At 33.2% G+C, this 23031-nt stretch overlaps 1 protein-coding gene across 2 annotated transcripts in view; it reads left to right on the top strand.

The window, feature by feature from the left end:
* LOC145266287 (caspase-3-like) overlaps positions 1–23031 on the top strand; it is a 396145-nt gene that overhangs the window by 289979 nt on the left and 83135 nt on the right. For both annotated transcript variants that reach the window (XM_080121830.1, XM_080121829.1), the window contains one exon: positions 12722–12969. In XM_080121830.1, coding sequence (XP_079977956.1) covers positions 12722–12969 — 248 coding nt within the window. The remainder of the gene's footprint in view (positions 1–12721; positions 12970–23031) is intronic.

Here is a 23031-nt window from a genome sequence, read left to right as displayed (position 1 = left end):
CTTCTTTGGTTATCATTCAAAATGTTACACCCAGGTAACACTGGATATATAATACGGGGTGGAACGATAAATTTGTCACCCTAAAGAAAATAACACTACAGCTTTATTTTAAAACTGTTATTGAAAAAAATCAATTCAAGTAACTTGATTATGTAGAAAAGCTAACATCTATTCAATGTAGCTGCCTTCAGCCTCAATCACTGCCTCAATACGGATCCGGAACTGAGAGCATGCCTTTTCCACAAGCGCTGATGGGAGCTCTGTGAATACTCGGTAGATGGCGGCGATCAGACTGGCTTTGGTGTTGTGGGAGGTCATGTTGGTGATGTTCTCCACGTATAACCAAACAAAGTAGTCCAGGGGGTTCAGATCAGGGGGAGGATAGGGGCCAGTAAGAGAAGGGTACAAAGTTGTAGCACTCCTTCTAAAGCCAAGTCTGGATCTCTTTGGACTTGTGGGCCAGCGCTGAGTTCTGCTGCCACACCCAGGGTCTACTAGCGGTCACCTGATTGCACCAGGGGATCACTACACTCTTTAACACATCCAGGTACACTTTAGTGTTGACTTTCAAGCCGACTTCGAAGATGTGAGGTGGCAGGATGTGGTCCTCACTTGAAACCACACCAAAAACCATAACTGTGATTGGAAACTGTTTTCATCACTCTGGGCACGCCCTCAAGTGTTGAATCGTCTGGATTTGAATTTTAAGGGTGCTGGCAATGGTCCTGTTGTCATAACTGTGACCGGTAGAGAGCATGAGTTGTACAGCAGTGCATCTCCAATCTTGCTCGTTGAACATTGTGTCACTTTCGGACATGATAGATCAGTCTTGGGATTTGTACACAACTGGCATACTAGTAGATGGTCTGTAATAAAAAAAGAAAACCGGTTTTCATCAAACGGAAATGGAATCATGTCGTCGTCTTTAGAATGTCAATTTTATCGTTTCACCCTGTAGAGCTAGAATATGCATAATGTGTATATGTGCACATGCATGGGAAGGTATGAAAATAAGAGGGTAATATTCATAAACCCAAAATATTACCATTCAAGGAATCTCTCAATTACATTCCACTTAGTGAGAGAAAGGGGCGTGAGAAGGTCAGTCAGCCATGTTCAGAATTCGTTCTTGGCTTGCGGCTATTTGGTCAGTTTCCAAGCAAGAATATTGTCAAGGAAACTCTAACTGACCAATATTAAGTAATCGCCCTTCTTTTTTCCCTCAGTCTAGCGATGTTGAAATCCAGCCGATGGGCATGTTCGCATAAAGAAGCGACTAATCTTGGTCAGTCTATTGTATTATTATTATTATTATTATTATATGAAGGTTTTTGTACTGTGAACACTTCTGCGTCACCTTCTTTGGTTTCTATTGACGAAAATGGAGGGGGGTATTGTTTGCCAAGAAAATTGAATTCTAATGTAGCTATCTTGGAGAGGGGGAAGTCATGTGACCACCCGGGATAACTTGACTGAAAGCAGAAGCCAACAAAGATGTTTTTGTGTGTGTGTGGAGGGGATGAATGAGAATTTTTTTTGTTTTTGTTTTTTTTGCTCATTCTTTTATTATCATTTCTCGTTTTTTTTTTTTTTGCAGTCTCTTATTTATCTTAGAATTTTCTTTCTTTTTTCTTCCATTCTCCTTCTTTCTCATTTTTTCTCACTTTCTTTTTTCTTTAATTCTTCGTTTCAATCCTCATTTTCTTTCTTTCTTTTCCAACTTTCTGTCATTTTATTCCATTCTCCCTTGTTATCGTTCCTCGTTTAATTCTCTGTCTTTTTTTTTTAAATTTTCTTTCTTTTTCTTTCATTTTTCTCTTTTTCTCATTTATTTATTTTTAAAAACTTTCGTTTTTCCATTCTCTCTCTTTCTAATTCTCGTTATTTTTGTTTTCTTTCGCCCTCCTTAATTATCATGCCTGGTTTTTATCTTTCTTTTTTTTCTTTTTCTTTCTTTTCTCCCTCTGTCTCATTCCTCGCCTTTACTTTTTTAAAAAAAAATTTTCTTCCTTTTTTTTTTTTTTGCATTTCATTCATTCTCTATTATTCTTTCTGTTTTTCAATTTCGTTTCTTTCATTTCTTTTTTTCATTCTCCTTTTTTCTCATTCGCCTTTTTTTTTCTCTTTACATCACTATAAATGCATAAAGAATGTGCAGAAGAGTAGAACCTCTCTGAGTTGGTGTCTAAAGTTGTCGTAGAATACTTTCCATGCATCACCATGTGGTGTGTGAAATATAGTCACTTTATAGTGAATGGCCGTCGATACACGGTGAGGAGCCACATCCTTCTTGAAGGTACCCAGTTCGTATGGTTAAGCATAGAAAAAATACATCTGATCTAGAGGAGTAAACCTTGATCACAAATCACTCATCGACAAACTCATTATTTGTTTCTGAGAACAGCAGAGCTGTACAGATGAGCTATTTGATAATGGTAAGGCATAACTGCTTCAGTAAGTGAAATACCATGGACTGTGCAGGTTTGAAATACAAGAAGCCTTAAAAGAAAAATAATTCACCATCAATTGAGGAAAGATTCCCCAAGAATTTTGGTAATCTAACCATGTCAAATGATGTAATCATGTCAATTTGATTTAACAATGTCGATTTGATGTAATGATGTCGATTTCAGTTAACTATGCCAATGTGATTTAACCATATCAATGTGATTTAACCATGCCAATGTAATTTGACCATGCCAATTTTATTTAACCATGTCAATATGATTTACCAATGTCAGTGTGATCTAACAATATTAAGAAACTGACTTTCAAATTTATCTTTGCTTGTTTTTTTTTCAAAGTTATTTCCTTAATTGAAGCAAGATTTTTATAGGTTGGATGCCATTCCTGATGCCAACCCAGTAGGATGATGGGAACTAGTGTTTTTACAGACATCATCACTAGGTAATTGCCCTCCAAGGCTAAAGAACGCTTCACCTGATCATACAAGTCTAACCGATACGTCTTACATATAACCTTTATTCTGGGCAAATGTAGTACTTTCAGGAAATCCTTAGGCCTGATGTGTTAGGTTTGGTCATATTTCACTTTGCAGATCTATCTAACCATGGATCTGTCATTGTGCTGAAATCAGATGGGAAAGAACTAAATTAGATGTGTAAATTCAATTTAAACCACTGACCCATCAGGGAAATTTATTTTCTATGTATAAAATCTGATGGTGATTTTTGGTTTCTAAATTTAAACAAAAAAAAAAAAAGAAAAGAAGTTTCGGCAAAGTAAAAGTCCGTTTTGGCTATGAGAAGACGCTTGTTGTGTTGTTGAAGAGATTTTTTTTTATTTCTTTGTGTGTCCACTGAATTGATTGATTTGAAGACGATAAGCGACAATTCATCGGATCCTAAATCTGATAAGATGTCACTCGAGTGATTAGATCTCGTCGTGACGTATTTAGTGAGTGGCGAGAACATGGGTGAAAATAGATCATTTCCATCATTTTATCATCTGCAGAAAATTCGGTTAGTTTTTGTTTAGTTTTCATGCACACACACACACACACACACACACACACACACACACACACACACACACACACACACACACATAAACAAACATTGTTAAAAACAACAGAGAGCTTGTGTTTATTTATACTTTTTTATTTTTTCAATTTCTATGATGATGTTTTTGTGCATAGATCAAAGGTATTAATAAATGTCTCAGTTAGATTTTTCTCTTTGAAGCATCTCGCGATTTTTTTTTTTTTTTCGTCTTTCGTCAAGACATCGTCAGGAGAATGTATAAGGTTTGGTTGTGCTGACGGGCGAATAGTGATTAGTAGCATTCCGGACGGTTGATGCATGCAAAGTCGTTTGTACCCAGTGGGGAGGGAGGGAGAGAGTGCCCGGTTTTGAGGTGAGGGCAGGATCAGAAAGGGGAAGGGGGTTACGATAAATATTTTAAAATGTTTTGGCTAGATTAGTATGTAAACATATTTAGGATAGGTTTCTGAGTTTTTATATACCGCTTCCAAAATTTTAAATTGTTTAATGTTGGTTTCATAGTGTATTATTTGTGTGTTGCTGACTAGAATTTTTCTAACTTCGGAGGGGGCAGTTATGTTTTTTCTGTAAATGTAATATAGCATTAGATTCTAGATTACGCATGGTAAAGCAACGGGATACTATAGTTGTTGTGTAACCAACGTAACCAACGCAACTACTGTTCTTTTTTTAAGGGGGGGGGTTGTTATTATATGAGTTACACTCTCCCAGACTGATTGTGGTAGTATTTTTTAAGCTCCAGAGACTCAAGTGCTCAGCAGATCCAAGCAGACATTTTCAGAAATTCAATTCGTAAAATATACTAGTACCATTATTTTATCTAATTAATCCTTATACTCAATACTTATCAAGGCCAAGAGCCAATCGAGGATAAGTGTTTATGAGAGGTGGTAATTGTTAGCAGAAAAACAAGGAACACTATGCTCAAGCACAGTTCATACCTTTGATGAGTAATGTTAGTACTACCATAGTGTTTCTCATCTCTTTGCTAACAATTATTTTATCTCATTGACCCTTATTGGCACCACTTATCAAGGCCAAGATCCAATTGAGGATAAGCGTTAATAAGACAAAATGCCATCAGAAAAATGAGGAACATTATGGAAGTATTGAAATTGATTAAAGGTATGGACTTCATTTGATCAATATAAGTGCACCCATAGTGCTCCTCATCGCTCGGCTGACAACTATTCCATCTCTTTAACCCTTATCATCGAGTGGCTCTTGGTTTAAATAAATGGTAATCCAATATTAAAATAAATGGAGTGATTACATTTGGGATAATTTGTGAATGATGATACATATTAAACGAAATATCCAAGATAAAATATCCATCATTATCCTATGAGTAAAGCTTCCAACAACTGGTCCGGATCCAGGTCAATGGAAATATGCGTATGATTCATTTGTTTATGCAACAGGGCTCCATAAACTTGTAATTCGAAACTAATCACTAAAATTATCCAAACGACCGAGTTATAGAACTTGTGATTACATTACAATCTGGTTAGTAGGTCATTGGAGGTGACCCACAAAATTGATTGGATATCAAGAAATGAATTACATTTCATCGTTAATTAAATCTTTTCATCTTTTTTCGGAAAACGTTGGAATTTTTTTTATTTTGGTATTTTTGTTTGTTTTCACTTTTGACGTGAACACAAAACAGAATTATGTTAACAAATGTAAAAAAAATGATTAATTGAATTACAAAATAAATCTTGTATTATTTGAATTCTTCAGACTGTTGTTTTCATCTTAAGTTATTTTTACACCGTTTTGGTTGATATAACCTCCAATCTTTTTCAAGTGTATCTGGTCGAACCTGGGAATTTTTCTGTCTACACAGAATTTCGAGCGGTACCCTTTAGTTAATCCATGGGAGTAGCATGCTCATGTTCTGTCAGCCAAGACTGGATAAAAGTTCTAATGTCTTTAGTTCGACAAAAAGATTCCCGAGTTCAACAAAATATATCAGACGGAGGTCGGAGGTTACATGAGGACAGTGGTCCAAAGAATCCAAATAATACAAATAACCAATACTCATCTCAAAAATTCAAAAACGTAAAAATAAATTTATTTCAGTAAATAAAATTGCGTTTCTAGATTATTAATTGTCAAGAAAAAACCTCTATATATAATGTTTATGTTTATATGTTTCATTATACAGGATTCATGCTCAAATTAATTAAGTAATCATCATAACTTTTGAAACATGGACGCTTGTTGTAAGGCGTCCAGATAGGAGTTATATTTAGTTTAATCTAATTTTATGCAAAAAAAAAGTCTCCAATCTAATAGGTCTCACACTATCAGCCAAGTTCCAACCTCTGTCCCATCATCGCAATGTTGCATATCTGTGCTTGCTTTACAAGTACTTTAATGGAATAAACTCTGATGAACTCACAGCACTTGTTCTGCTTCGATGTACATGCCCCTGACTAACTAAATAAGCAGCAAAAACTTACCCCTTCTATTGAGATTCCTAGATTTCGGAAAGCCTTCTACTCTAATAGTTTATTTCATTGGCCTGCCAGACTTTGGAATTTACTTCCTGAATGTACTGACTTGCCGAAGTTTAAATGTAATATGAACAAACATCTCACTGTTAAACTGCTCACAATTCCTTATTAGACATGGTCCCAAATAGTAGCCTATACGACAAAGTGGCAATGCCGTACCTGGTTTGGGGGTGAAAAAGAGTTAAAAAAGAAAAAAAGAGAGGGCGAAAAGGAGGTAGAAATTCTTTGTGAAAATTCAGATAATTTCAAATTTTTATGAAATTTTCATAATAAATATTAAAACATCAATTAATAAGTCTTTCCTAAATTTCGATTTCTTTCGATTATTTTAAAGTATTTTAGAAGGCATATAAGCACAACATCCCACTGCAAAACTATTGCAGATTTGCATTGAATTTTAAATATTAAGCAGGATTCCCTGAGTTTCAATTTCTTCTTACGCTGTAAAGACATTTTCTAGAATCAAAATTATGTCATTGATTTAACTTGAAACCGGAATAAGAATTCTAGGCAAAAAGTTTAGTATTATTAAATCCTTGTTTAATATTCATAAGGAGCACAAAGTGATGCAAAACTATTTTATTCATAGAATTAATTTTATCTGATTTGGGGCAGGTATTCTAGTGTGTGTGTGTGTGTGTGTGTGTGTGTGTGTGTGTGTGTGTGTGTGTGTGTGTGTGTGCATATATATTAGTGTTAGGACAATTAATCAGAATCAGAAAAATGAGAACTTTTGACGGTATCAGAATCAGTATTGGAATTAGAAAAGTTTTTGCCTATTTTCCGATGCTAAAAAACGAACTTTTAATTGATATTTTTATTTGATTTTGTTTAAAACAAAACCTTCTACTGCTTATAATAATGATGAGATAATAAATTTATTGATTTTAAACTATCAGTAAAACTAAAATAATCCCCTACGTATGTTCTTTTACATTTGATAAAGTATCTGCACATTTAACATATGGCAGAAAAATAGCAATTATATAATTAAATATTTAGAGATTTATAAAGAATCAGAATCGGGAATTCAGTATGAAATCGGTAATTGTATCATAAGATGAAATAAATGCTTGCCTCAAATGCTCTACTTTTTGGTGCCATGTGAAGACATTTAGACTTAACTCAAAATATGCGTGATCAGTTGCAAAACGCTCAATCCACATAGAAATTTTCGCATCAATTATGGAAAATTGGGTATGGAAAAGTGCCAGCTGATCTGAGTTAAGGGCGAATTTCGTTGTCTCTTGACTTCTGTAATTTAGTCAAAAGACTAGTTGGTAAATAAAATTTTTCCAGATATTCAAATTAATTATAAGAATTCCAGTTTTCTTAGTGAACGAGCTATTCTTGCAGCTCAATACAAAGACGTCCATAAACTTAACACTATTATTCAGTTTAAAATTCCAAGTGAGGTAGTCACATACAAATCCATCGACACCGTTGTGGAAGCAAATGAAGTGGTTAATTATCCAACAGAATTTTTGAATTCACCAGATTTTCCAGGGATGCCACTGCATATACTGCAATTGAAAATGGGTGTACTAATTATCATGTTGTGAAATATAAACCAACCCAAGCTTTGCAATGGCACATGGCTTGCGATAAAAAAAATTAATGATCAACATCACAGAAGCAACAATCTTAACAGGATCTTCCACAGGTGAAAATATCTTCATTCCACGCATTCCTATGATTCCACCGGATACGCCATTTCACTTTAAGCAATTGCATTTTCCAATTCGATTGTCATTTGCAATCACCATCAACAAAGCTCAGGGACAATCTTTACAATTGTGTGGATTACAGCTACATACTGACTGTTTCTCACATGGATAATTTATGTTGCATGTTCAAGAGTCAGCAAACAAGAAAATCTCTATATCAGCTTAGAAATTGGAACAACAAAAAATTGTGTATCCACACATATTGGGAAATTAACCATAAAGGAAACATGTATTTTCTCATATTTTAGATTTTTTTTCCATTGTGCCAAATTGAACCACAGCAACACATGGGAGAGTACAGCTTATATATATATATATATATATATATATATATATATATATATATATATATATATAGAGAGAGAGAGAGAGAGAGAGAGAGAGAGAGAGAGAGAGAGAGTCTAAAGAAGCTTTGAGTAAAAAAAAATGTAAAAATAAAAATAAAGAATGCAGTTTAAATTAAATCCCCCCCAAAAAAAACTAAATTTAACATATTGCAAACTTAGCCCCTACATAATCCGACTTCTAAAAAGTTTATAATTACAAAAGAGAATTCACGTATATAAGAATGAAAAAAGAAAAAGAGAAAACCTTAACTAAAATTGTTAAATAGAAATAGACTTAGGACTTGCATAAGCCGACTTCTTACCATGTAGCTGTTTCAGAGATTTAAAAACAGGACAGCTGTAAAGTACATGCCTCTCCAGTGGAAAATATCACCTCATAAAATGTAGAGCGATAAAGTTACTATTTATACTAATATATAAAAAATAAAATTAAAATAAAAATGAAAAATAAAATATTAATAATAATAGATGAATAAATTTAATAATAAAGTTACAAGATCTATTCTGCAACATGTTAACTAGCATATAAATGCCACGAGAATAAAAATGCATAAAAGCTTAAGTACCTCCGGTACCAAAAAGACATAAGAGGAAGGAAACCTAGCAATACATATCTAAAAACCCAATATATATATATATATATATATATATATATATATATATATATATAATGATAATTACTGCCGAGTCAGAGGATTTGAACCCAGTCACAAAGTCACTTTTCACTTTGCAGTCTATTTGATACCTCGGCTATCATGAATTGGCATATGGAAGAACAAAATTAAGTTCTATATGATGTCGTGTTGCAGAACACACACAGTAAGCTAGTCATAAGAGTGTTTGCATGGCAAAACCGGAACTTTAATTATGCTTAGATTGACAACTTACTATTAATTCTCTTAAAAAAGACCCGTTCTTGTTGAAAGGGGGGTTAAAATATTTTTATGTAAATAGGTTTTAGTTTTATCTACAGATACATCTTCTGCATACTTATGCAATCTTCAGATGATAATTACTGCCAGTCGAAGGATTCGAACCCAGTTACAAAGTCACCTTCAAACCCTCCAAAAATGTCACCATGGAATCATTAAAATAAAATTTACAATCATTTCTGCAATTCAACCATATATGACAATATTCAAGCCTCCATGAAGAGTTTTTTCTCATGTAAAGCCAAAATTATTTTCAGCCAGCCCTCAGAACTTCAGACCTCGGCATGTGGTCATATCTGTAGCTAATAAGTTTACTTTCAAAATCATAAAGGGTTTACCTAGTTCTAGCCTATAATTTTGGAGCTACGGCAGCATTTGAGGGAAAAATTAGCCAAAAATGGCCTAAAAATTGTGACAAAAAATTTCAAGGCACCCAAAAGAAAGGCCACATTTCAAATATTACTTATCCATTACAAAAAATGAGGGATCCAGGCAAGGAAGTACCATGTGTAGATAGACTTTGGCAAAAAAACGATGCCCAAAACGCTTTTACGTTTTTTTTAGTTAAATTGCGGATTTATGTCTGTGACAATTTTTTTTTTTTCATTTTTACAAAAATTTGAGAATCCACAGAGTCGCCAATGCAATATAATGAAATGTGGAAACTCAATCATTCCAATACAGTATATCATTAACGGATCTGAAAACGCCATATTCAACAAAATCTGATGGATACAGGTAAAGATACATCTCATTTTGTAAAGAAACTTGGCTTCTGAAGCCAAAAATATTTTTTTCTGATAAACTAAGTCACAGGCTCTAAAAAGGTCCAAATAAAAAATCTGTTTCATGGAAAAAATTTTTAATGCTGTTGTTGAAATATGCATGAGACAATTTTTTGATTTTTATCCAAATTCAGACCACACATTATTTTTTCACCCAGGTCAAATTTTTTAATTTCCCCCAAAAAATGCATTTTTCATGGGTTATATGCCAGGAAAATGCAAAAAAAAAAAAAAAACAAACAAAAAAACATAAATTATGTGTAAAATGATGTTTCTGATGCTGAACAATCATTAACTTTTCCATTCTTTCATTCATGAGTTCATTCATGAGTTCATTCATAATTTTGAGGGATTTCGATAATTTCCTTTATAGAGTTGGAGGGAAATCTTCAATTACAAACTAGAGGAATGGACGCCCTGGGAAATTCCCTTAGTGCTACTAAGTCATATTTTTCATCATATCTGTTACAGTTAGTATTTATAGGTTCAGGAGAGAGCTAAAGTATTTAAATTAATTATTAACCTTTTCATTTTAGATTAGCAAAATGCCATTTAAAAAGGAAGACCAAGCTAAGAAGGGTAGACCAAGTACAGAGGGTGGCTACAGCAGCTTGTTAAAGGAAGAGAAAGCTGAATACCATTCAGCCAAGATGCGTGAGAGTCGTTTTAAAGCTCCTTAATCACTATTTCTAATCCCAGAACAACCTTCCCTCTACACTTACCTCATCGCTTCTCCGGGCAGAGAGATAAACTGATAGTGAAATGGTTTGGTGAGGGCGATTACAACCAGAAACCTGTGCATCAAATCCAAGTATATTATACAGCAGTATAACATTGCCTTAGAGATGAGATTGTCATACGATTTTTCTTTGTAAAGTGACTTCTTTTGTCTGCAATGATTTGTTATTTTTGACTTAACTAACCTAAACAGTTAATCATTTTGAATGCTTCTGATTTCTTGAATTATTCGTTTTAATTATTTCTGGTGTTAGAAAATATTCCAATGATTTGTCTATCTTACTAGAAGCGTCTGAAGCCCTTATATTCCCAAAATCTTTCATAAGCATTGAAAATTGGTCAATAATACTTCTTGTCTTTCTGAAATGAAGAGCAAAATATTTTAAAGTTATAAGTTAAAAGGGCGAAGCTATTATCGTGTTCGGGAAACCAGTCTCCAATTCAGGGGTATTACACCGAAACAATGCCATATTTTGTATTTTAGACAGATTTTTTTAACTCCCCATTAAATTTTGACCCAGAAAAATGGTATAACCAGCCATATAATCCTACTTTCAAACATAACCTAAATTGGCCGGGACGGGGGGAAAAAAACTCTTCATGGAGGCTTGAACAGTGTCATGTAGTACAAATAACCGTCATTTTATATGACTTTCCCACCCAATTCCAGTCATGAATTCCCAACAGTCATTATTTAGTTGCCGTTTAATGATATGCTCTAAATGTACATCTCTATGTTTCTGCATATGGCGTACAAAATTATTGTAGTAGTTTTAGTTTCGGTACTCATACAGAAACTGACCGAACTTTGCACCAGCATCTTCCAGTATGGCTACATCAGTGGAAAAAGTTAACATAAAGACTGCCAGAGACGACAAAATCAAAACACTGAAAATAAATCAGTGTAAAACAAGGAAATAGAAAATAGTTACTGCAAGTGTAATTACATGAAAGAAAAATATTTAGAAGAGTATATAAGAAGTTTGTTATTTTCTTCCAAAAAAAGTTTTAAAATAGATTTTATACAATTAAAACATGCAAACACCCGTGAAAGAAAACAACTTTTTCTCAGTTTCAAGAAAAGCATCTTTATTCAAAAAAAGTAGTTCTATTCAAGACAAATATTTTTTATTCAAGAAAAATATTTTTTATTCACGACAAATATTTTATTCAAAAAAAGTATTTTTATTCAAGGACAATATTTTTTTATTCCAGAACAATATTTTTATTCAAGAAAAGTATTTTAATTCAATATTTTTATTCAAGAAAAGCATTTTTATTCAAGAAAAGCATTTTTATTCAAGAAAAGCATTTTTATTCAAGAAAAATATTTTTATTGAAGAAAAGTATTTTTATTAAAAAAATATTTATTCAAAACAAATATTTTTATTGAAGACAAATATTTTTTATTAAAGAAATATATTTTTATTCCAGAAAAGTTTTTTTTTTATTCCAGAAAAGTATTTTTATTCAAGAAAAATATTATTCAAGAAAAGTATTTTTATTTAAAAAGTATTTTTATGCAAGAAAAGTGTATAATTTCTTTTTTTTTTTTTTCAATAATAGTTTTAAATAAATAATACTTTTACTAATGACAAGAAAACTTACAAATACATATTTTTAAATGACAACGAAAATTTAGGAACAACTGTAAAAAATGACGTTTTTGTTTTTCGATGAAAGTTAAGTTTTTAACAACGTTTTAGTTTTTGCGATTTTTTTTTTAAGGAGTGGAAATTTTTTTACTTTAAAATGTTTTTGTCAATATTTGTTTTCGCTAAATCTTTAAGGGATCTTTTATTTTTTTACTTCACACAGCATGCAGTAATTAACTTTTGTTTAAAAATTTCTCGATGGAATTAATGATTTCATTACCACGCTTCGTCTGCTGACAGTTGATTTCTAATTGGCTAATCATGTCAGCATATTCCGGCTGCTTACGGTAACTTGTCTGAATATTCTGACACAAAATTTTGTCAGGTTCTGGATAAGTACCTTGATTTCTATAGTTTAATAATAAAAAAAAAACATGAGACTCACATAAATTTAACTAAAATCTTTCAGTGTATTTTACACCCGAGAAACGCCGGGTTCCCTTTTCTAGTTCTTCTTTTAATGTCTGTTATTTTTTTTTTCGTTTCTTTAGTGGTGATAAAAAGGCGCTGAGACCCGGTGCCCCATCCGATCCACTCGAATACAATTTCAACAACAAACGACGCGGAATATTCATTATTTTTAACATCAAAAACTTTGATGAGTCGACCGGACAACCGACGCGAGATGGCACTGACATTGATGCCGAACGCCTCGAAGAACGCATCCAGGCCCTGGGATTCGAAGTCCAACGCTACGACGACGTCAACCGTACTAAGATGACAGGAATTATGTATGACAGTAAGAATGAAAACCTTTTTTATTTTTTTATTTTTTTCCAATTTTGACTTGAAAATTGATGCATTCTTTTGAAGCATCCATCAGATTTGTGCGTTTAAACGCTGAAAATTATACTTCAAACCGATAATGATGATGATGATGATGGATGGATGCACAACTAGCTAACTCCTTTACAGTAACAAAAACCTGTCCAGAGATAGGTTATTATTTTCTGTCAAACTCGGGAATATGCTCAGAATTAAAAAAATGATATATTCTTTTGATGCATACATCTAATCAGTGCGTTTAATGCTGAAAATTATTAGGTATTTATGCAAAATAAGGACCGCATTATCATAGATATATTCCGTGTAGATCACATAAACCGCCAGAAGGTGCGGAACGAAAAATTAGTGGTTTTGTTTTTTCGTGAAAATGTTGGCTAACTTTTAAGAAGGTGCCGAACGAAAACTTTTTCCTGCAAATGCTGGCTAATTTTTTAGATCGTCCCGAATGTTTAAAATTCTTGCAAATAGTTAAAAATTCAGGGAAAAAACATAAGTATTATCTATCAGCCATATTCTTCACTGTAGCTCTCCCACTTCCTCCAACAGTTTCAATATATTATCGTTTCCTCTCACGCGTAACTATTTCGCTCTTGATGTAACTATCGCTAAACATTGCATGATCCCTAATATATTATCTAGCATCTTCTCTCCTCTTCTGATTAGAAGCGTTAAGCTTCGAAATACCATGCTATAAAGAGTTTTACTTATCCTACACCTCTAATTGATGTAACATCCATATGGAATAAAGGAATAAATATATATGCAATAGTTTATATTTTTATATTGTTTTCTTTATTTCTTCAGATAATATATGTGTGTGTGTGTGTGTGTGTGTGTGTGTGTGTGTTGTCGTTAACAGAACTTGGATACGAGTATACATTGTTGCTAATTAGAATTGAGTCAGTCCTAACTACGAAGTGTTTTAAGTGATCCACAAGGCGCAACTTCTTGTCACACACACACTTCAGATGTCACCATTCGCTGCGGCAAAAATGTGCTTGGCATGCATGTTCAGGAAGGCATCATGCGGCAGGTTGCCGGTACACTATTACGTGGAATGCCGCCTTGTAACCTCATTTGCATATTACATTAAAGAAAATCTATTGGACTAATTAGCTCGATGTTTTTAAATACTTATTGTAATAAAATCGTTTTTAATTGTTGTATTTAGAAATATTATTTTGTTGATTTATTTATTTTTAATTTTATTTATTTATTTAAAATTTCACTTATCAATAGCTGACAACAGTTGCGTTTAAAGCCGGAAGTTAGCTTATTTAAGCTATGAGAGCTATTTCCCGTTTAAGCTATGAAACTTCCTATCTTTTAAAATTCTCTTTTTTCCCCCAGCTTTTTTGTTCATTTGCTTTATCACCTAATGATACTCCCATGAAGAGTCGAAAACGTTCGTGATACATATGGAATTTATATTATTTTTTTTTTTGATTTTTACACAAAAACGATCATAAGAAAAATCGGAAAAATAAAAATGGTATAATAAACAGAAGATTTCTGTTATTTTTAACGATGTCTGCTTAACACGCACACACATACATACATACATACATACATATATATATATATATATATATATAGAGAGAGAGAGAGAGAGAGAGATAGATATATAGATAGATAGATAAAGTTGAAATATACTTTATGCTATAAAGTTCAAATTTGTATATAAATATATATACATATGTAGAGCTTTTATAAGTGAAACTATATAAATATAAGAAAATCCCTACCTGGATCAATCTATGTTTCCACAATACGTAAATCAATCTACATTTTGAGAATATGTGGATCAATCCCTATCTTCCACAATCTCCATCGTAATCGGCAATTTCTTAACATTCATCTCAAGTTTGGCCAGATCACCGTCTGTATTTCTTTCTTACATAGATACATTTCACATTAGTTTCTTCATTTCCCGTTCTTAAAATACTGATCGCTTCCTAATAATAGTTTTGCCACTCCCATTAGTTGTATTTGCGTTTCTTGGAATATGGAAATATCAGTTTTTCCTACTTCCCGGTTAAACACAATACCAGATGGCGTCACTCATCACACGAAAAAAAAAATCATCCTATTCCTTTACTGATGAATTATTAGAAGTACAATTGTTCTTATGCAGACTACACTCTTTCTTTTTCTTCAAGTAATATGCAAACTTATCATTCAGTATTATTGCCAGAAATCTGTCGGTCATATTCAGGAAAATATTTCCAACCAGCTGACGTTCCAATTAGCAATTCGCACACCCGGAACCCGATATCGGCCTAAATACACATTTTCTGATCTATAGGTTTCCCTTATCTAAAGCATTTTACAGCACCCCTCCTTTTTTTATTGCCATGTGGCCATCCGTAGACAGACCAAATAATATTAGTACTGCTATTACTGTTCTGATTTTATTTGTACTACAGTGTATATTTTCGATTATTACAGGAGAATCCTAACATTACAGCATTTGCTACATTTCTTTAAATAAGTTTACACCGATATATGATTTTCATGCTTATTTTTCTTTGTTTTATTTTTAATTATATTTTATAACACTTTTGTTGCTATGACGTTTCTAAATTTTTTAGATGTGGATTGCTTATTCTTATTATTTGGACTACTGTTCTCATCTTGACTGTGATTTTCACAACGTTTCGGTTGATGTAACCTCTGACCATCTTCAGGTATATCTTCTTGAACTCAAGATTGTTTCTGTCGAACTCGGGAATTTGGATGGAATTTCAAACGGCACCCTTTATTTACTTCACGAGGGTAGCATGCTTTTATTCCTTCAGTTATGACTGGATAGAGGTCCTAAGAAATTCGCAATTGTATTTTTCAGTCATACACACTGCGGATTGAACCTTCAACCTTCAAGAGAATATCAAGGACCTGTGGCGCAGTGGTTGGAGTACTTGGAAAAATCAATTGTAAAAGTGATATTCTCCAACACTGGTAATGATCGACAATTAAAGAGAAACTCAGCGCAAATACTATTATCCGCCACAACTTCCTTTAAGAGCAGTCCAATGGAAGCAGAAAACGCTTATGGCAACCAGTGACCGACACTGTACGGCAGGACGTGTCTGTAACAGTTGTCCAAACAGTCAAGATCCACTAGTAAACGCCGGTAAATGGCTCAATACAGTATCAACTGGAGACCAATATTGCTCATGGCCGCCAGTGACCAAGACTGAATGTCAAGAACCGACAGTTACAGTTGTATTGACTGTCAAGGTCCACCAGTCCACACCTCTATACAGCACTAAGTGCCAGTGATCATCACTCCCTTTAAATGGAGGCTGGCGCTTATCATAGCCTCCAGTGAGTTTCAGTTGCAAAAGCAGCCAGTGCCCACCAATACAAGCAAGTAATCGCTCCAGAACAGCACTAATGCGGGCCCCCACTAACAACCGTAATTTAATTTTTTTTTGAGGGTGGATGTCCTTTACCGAATTTGTTTGGCTTTGTGATATGCTTCCACCGGGCAACGCTGGTAGACAGGTCCTGCTAGTATATATATATATATATATATATATATATATATGTATATATATGTATATATATATATATATATATATAGTGATTTAAAGGTTATAAGGGGTTTTTTGAAGCATGAAAAACGATGTTACTTTTTGTATTTAATATTTTTATTATTTTTTATATTTCAAGCGGACCTCCGCTCTTGGTCACAAAAAAGTATCGAAATGAAAAAGAAAAAGAAAACCGTTGAAAGAACTGGAGATTTGTAGCGTGGACAGCGTTCATTCCTAGCAATCATGTTCGAAAAAGTTCACGTGAATCATTTTAGCCATTTGTGGAAGAAGAGTGTGTTTTTTTAATATTTTTTAATGTTGCAACGTAAAAGCGTTTAATTCAAACGGCAAAAATGAGACGCAATTGATTTCAATATGTATAATGGAATAGAAATGAAATTGTTAAACGGTAAAAATAATGTAATTATAAATAAATAAATATAAATATAAAATTATTAGTTATGGATCATAATAATAATAATAATAATAAAATCAATAAAATTAATATTAGTTAATAATTAAATGAGAATACAAATAGTCTCGGTCCTGAGAGAAAATTGTCACACACAGACCGAGGATAATATCAGAGTAAGTACTTAAATGTATGTGCTTTTGACTCGAAAGTCACTCTGTGTGTATTGATAATAAAGACAATATTTATAAAATATTATTATTAATAATAATAATAATATAAATAATAATATAAATAATATTTATATTCAAACCATAGACCAATAGTAGCTTTTACATAAAAAACATGTGCATAAGGTTACAGATATATATATATATATATATATATATATATATATATATATGCATGGACAATTAACACCCATGTATACGCATACATATCAATACACAGTCATATTCAACGACCATATGTATATAATTTATGCACCCCCATACATATAATGCACATATAAATAATAATATGCATAAACAGAAATGCACCCATAAATATCCATACACATGTATATGCATACAATGACATGTACAGGTCCAGGCATGCATACATGCAACCATATGCATACATACATGCATGCACACATACCCATATGCGCACATGTACACACATACCATATATACACATAAGCACATGCATATAAATAAATATATATATATATATATATGTACATACAGTACTGTTTCGCTGCTTCGCAGCTCATCAGTGCGGCTAGACAGGCAACTACCTCAAGCCAGGATTGAAACCCGACCGTTTGTACGGCAGTCAAGGCTCCTAACCATTACGCTATTGGCGGCTGCTTGAACGAGTAGTGAGTTTAACGATGTTTTGACATCGTTCGAAATACCTCCGCTCGATTTGTTTACACAAAGAGCGTCGCTTATATGCTAATGGTAATTCGTGTTTCACTTCTCAATATGCTCAACTCAAGGTGAGGAGCATTATAGTCATCCACATACAGTACTGTTTCGCTGTTTCACAGCTCATCAGTGCGGCTAGACAGGCAACTACCTCAAGCCAGGATTGAAACCCGACCGTTTGTACGGCAGTCAAGGCTCCTAACCATTGCTTGAACGAGTAGTGAGTTTAACGATGTTTTGACATCGTCCGAAATACCTATATATGTATATATATATATATATATATATATATATATATATATATATATATATATATAGAGAGAGAGAGAGAGAGAGAGAGAATATACAAATACACATATATACATATACATACATATACAAGCATAAAACAAAATACAAGAGCATGTAAGGCAGCACAAAGATGTGCACATCAACATAATTATGCATTACATGGACAGGAACGTACATACACATATATATACACATAAAAAATATAAGACCACATATGTACAGATATATGTATACACATCCCCATATAAACACATACATATATAGGCACATATGCACATACTTATATAGTCAAACACAAATATCAATTACTATTTAAAGACATGTATAAAATAAAGTGAGTGAATAAGTAGGGATATGAAGTTAACGATGTAAACGTAGATGTAAACAAATGGTGCAGATAGAAGGTTAGGTATAACGAAAATAATAGTAATAATGATAATAATAATAATAATAATAATAATAATAATAATAATAATAATAATGATGAAGATAAATAAAGTAATAATAAGAATAACAAGAGAATAATGCATGCGTTAGCTATAAAACGAAAAGATGTAATATACATATTGAAATCAATATAGAACAAGAACAGGTTAATACATACGTATAAGTATATATGTATGAGTAGGTGATTGTGTAACTTAATTATTTTTTAAATTATTTGTAGAATTTAAGTTGGCCAAGGTCTGTGTTAAGACCTGTCTTATGAGTGTTTAGTCGGATTATCCATTGTATTTCTTTTTGTTTTCGTATTATTGTTGATGGGAAATTTGAGTCTATTAGGAGTCATCTAATATTGTCTATAGTGTGTCCAGGTAAATTGAAGTTGTTTGCTAGTGGGGTGGGGGATTTTCGTCTGTCGTCTTATGATTGTTTAGGCGGATTCGAAAACGTGTCAGAGTTTCGCAAATATATCCTCCATTGTTGCAAATGGAGCAGTATATGTAATATATCACATTAGAACTGTCACATGTTAGACGCGGCGGTTTTATGTGAGTGTTACATTTAGGTATATTGAATAGTGGTGTGGTATTTAGGTGTATGCATACAAGGCATCGCGGTTTATTGCATCTATAATTGCCATTTTGTTGTGTGTCCTGTGTGCGTTTGCAGGTGAGTATGGCTGAGAGATTGGGTGGTTGTTTGATCGCATTATTTGGTGGAAGGTGAAATATAGACTTAATAGTGGAGTTATTTTTTAGGTTGTTGTAAGTTTTTTTTAGGTGCATTGTAATTTTATGCATGTGTTGGTCGTGGTTGAAAACCATTGGGATGCATTTGTTAATGTTTTTTTGTTTGTACTGGAGAAAACGGGATCTGTCAATTTTATTAGTTTTTTTATGGCTTGTTTAATATACTTAATGAGATATTGATTATTGATGAATTTTTGCGTAAGCTTTGTGATATGGTGTATGTAGTCTAGGTGGTCGGAGCAGATGCGTTTTATTCGTATGCCTGAACTATAAATGATAGATTTTTTTAGGTTTAATGGATGGTTGCTATAGAAATTGAGGAATGTCTGATTGTCAGTGAGTTTAATATAGAGGGACGTAGATAGTCTATTGTTATGGGATATGATAATGACGTCCAAGAATGGGATGGAGTTGTATGAGTGTTCCATGGTAAATTTTATATTGTTATGTGAATTATTGATGTATTCGTGGAAATTCTTTAGGTTTGTTAGTCCATGTGGCCATATGAAAAAAATATCATCAATGTATCGGCAATAATGGGACGGTTTGAGGGGGAAGTTTGCAAGGAGTTTAGTTTCATAACCTTTAAATCACTATCCTAGAAGCATACGTGTACTTTTAACATTATGTATGTATGTGTGTTTGTGTGTGCGTATGTGTGTGTGTGTGTCACCCTCTATCTGTTATGTCAGATTAGGATGGCAGACTCACTGAACCAAAGAAACAAAATATCGTTTTTCCTCTGGCCTTCGGAAGTTGGCCGAAACGTTGTGCACCAATAAAAAGATAAGATGAGACTAATAGTCCGAAATAAAATAAAAATTAACATACAATGCTCATCTCAAAAATAAAAATTCCAATAAGGAATAATATATATATATATATCGTTTTTCCTTTCAACCATTTTGTTGTCTCTTTCCATGCTACACGAACAAAACTGTTTAAGTTGCTAATTTTGGTGAATCTCTTTAGGCTTAATTTCAGCAATTTACAAAAGAGATTTAAAAAAATTAATTCCTCCAACGTCGATTTGTTGAATTTAAACGCAAGACTATAAAAATTCTTTATTGCAAAACATCTTGTTAATATTCACAAGGGAATCAGTCAAATCTACCTCGACCATAAAATGCAACTACATGAACAGTTTTTTATTTCTTTATTTTACGTTTTTCTTTAAACGACAACGAAAAGAATTTATTTGAAGATATATTTAGTGTCATGATTCAGTTATTCTCGTCAGAACTCGACGCTTTCGCTTAAGACTCCAGAATACCACAATCTTATTATAATACGAATGACAACGAAACATGCATATTATTCTGTTTTAGTCAAACGCTGCGTCAACAAAAAGGAGAGGGCGTACATGTAAGGTTGATTCAATCTATATTAAACTAGCAGGACTACTCGGCATTGCCCTGGATGAAAACAATCTTCTATTTTGGTTCCGCTCTCTCTTCATCTCCTCATCTTTCTCCCTTTGCCCGTCTCTTGTTTCTTCCCTTCATTTCTCTCTCTGGGCATTCACACACACACACGCACGCACACACGCAACTCACCCTCCCTCGTTCCCCACCCCTTCATCTCTTCATCCCTTCTTTCTCCTCCGTTCAATTCATTTTTCTCTCTGAAAATTCACACACACACACACACAACTCTCTCTTATATAAATTCTTTGATTTTTTTACAAGGTAGTCGCTACTAATCAAGGCCCAGAGGCCATTCAAGGATAAGGCTTAATGGCTGTAAAGTGGTCAGTGAGTCAACAGCTCAGTGATGTTTTTGGTGAGAATTGGACAGGATTGAACTATTTAAGGGGATGGGATTACAAGAACTTGTTTACATTGAAGCCGATCATATTGTAGTCAGCTGGGAAGCAGGCCAGTGGAACAGAGTTTCATAGGTGGGTAGTTCTAGTAAAGAAGCTTTGTTCATGGAATTTGAGTTCAGATTGAAGCACCGAGAGAGTAGAGAACTTGTTAGTAGTGGTTGTAGCGTAACGAGTACTTTTTCTGCAAGTTTGCCGAGGGGACCATTGAGCTCAAACGAGCACTTTCTGTGTAAATAACGATAGAGCAGAGACAGGCTCACAACATCTCTTCTGCGGAAAAGAGGTTGCATGGAGACGAAAAGGTTTTGAAACTGATTTTGAACTTTGTCCAGACAGGATAGAGTATTTTCGAGCATCTCTTAATTACTACATAAAAATGGGTTGAAAATCAACTTCCCTATTTACGAAATCTGCGATAGTTTATGGACAAAAAAAAATTAATAATTTGTTTCTTGATTTTACTTATTACTAGCTGGACGTCTGACGTTGTCCGATCATACAATATGCTTAAACATGATATTTTAATTTATGCAGATTTCGTATGTATTATTATAAAATCAATCCTTTGTTGAATATTATATATTATGAAGAATAATTTTCCCGGTGAACTAATTCGCATAACATAAAAAATAAAAAAAATTATAATGATAATGTCGTTCATCAAATTCCGTCTGTATTTGTTTACAATATCATGTCAGCTGATATTTTTCTCTTATTGATAAAAAAAGAATTTTATAGGGGAATACTTTACGTTACACCGACCAAGGTTACACCGGGGTAATGTAAAATATTCCTCTGTAAAAATTGTTTTTCTTTATAAGAGAAGAAAGACTATTTTTAAGATCGGATCTTTTCGATTTTCGATACTTCTCAAATGAATTTTTGTATAAAATATATTTAAGAACACTGCCAGAAACATAAATTAGCTTTGTGTGAAATTTGTAAAATATAGGCTCAACCGTTTCTGGACCTATAAGGAAGGAACTCATACACACACGCACACACACACAGAGTAACTTTTATATAAAAGTAGAGATTCACCCGAAGCAATGCTGAGCAAAAGTATACCAAATTTGTGGGTGTATCCTGTTGAATTTGGGAATTTTTCTTTTGAACTCCAAAATATGCACAGAAATTTCGAACAGAATGGGGATAGCATGCTCTTTCAGACCTGTGGCATAGAGGATAAAGTATTTTGTAAAATCCAGTTGTAAGTTACATTCTTCTGGAGGTTGAAGGTTAATCCTCTGTGCGGGTAACACTCAGATATACTATTGCCAATTACCTAGGACTTCTATCCAGTTATGGCTGATGCAATGAGAACATGTTACTCCCGCAGATTAAATAAAGGTTTCCGTTCAAAACTGTGTGCAGATTCTTGAGATTGCCAGAAAAATTCCCGAGTTTGGCAAGATACACCTGAAGAAAGTTGGAGTTTACATCAGCCGACACGTTGTGAAATCATTATTCAAGATAAGAACAATAGTTTAAATAATTAAAATAATACGAATATATAATCATATTTTTATCAACCTGTTTTATTTACATGTCTGGTAGCTATGTCGAAATGAATAGCCGATGCTCAAAATATATAAACATTTTGACCCCCCTTTTTTACTTAAAAATTCATTAAAAATCAGGAAATTAGCCAATTTTAATGAATTTTTCAGTAGTTATCAAATAATAATCACGGAATATAATGAAACAATTATTTTTATTTGACTCTTCGTGGAATATATTATTTTGTTTAAACAAAAACACCTTTGCTAAAGTTATGGTTTTCAGTAGTAAAAAAAAAAATGAATTAATTTATTTTTGCTTTTTTTATGAAAATAAAGCAT

This window comes from Euprymna scolopes, chromosome 41 (genome assembly GCF_053919585.1).
Source record: "Euprymna scolopes isolate OS-2025 chromosome 41, ASM5391958v1, whole genome shotgun sequence".
Classification (NCBI taxonomy): Eukaryota; Metazoa; Mollusca; class Cephalopoda; order Sepiida; family Sepiolidae; genus Euprymna; species Euprymna scolopes.
The sequence above is the reverse complement of the archived record's forward strand: the minus strand, read 5'-3'. Positions and strand labels throughout refer to the sequence as shown.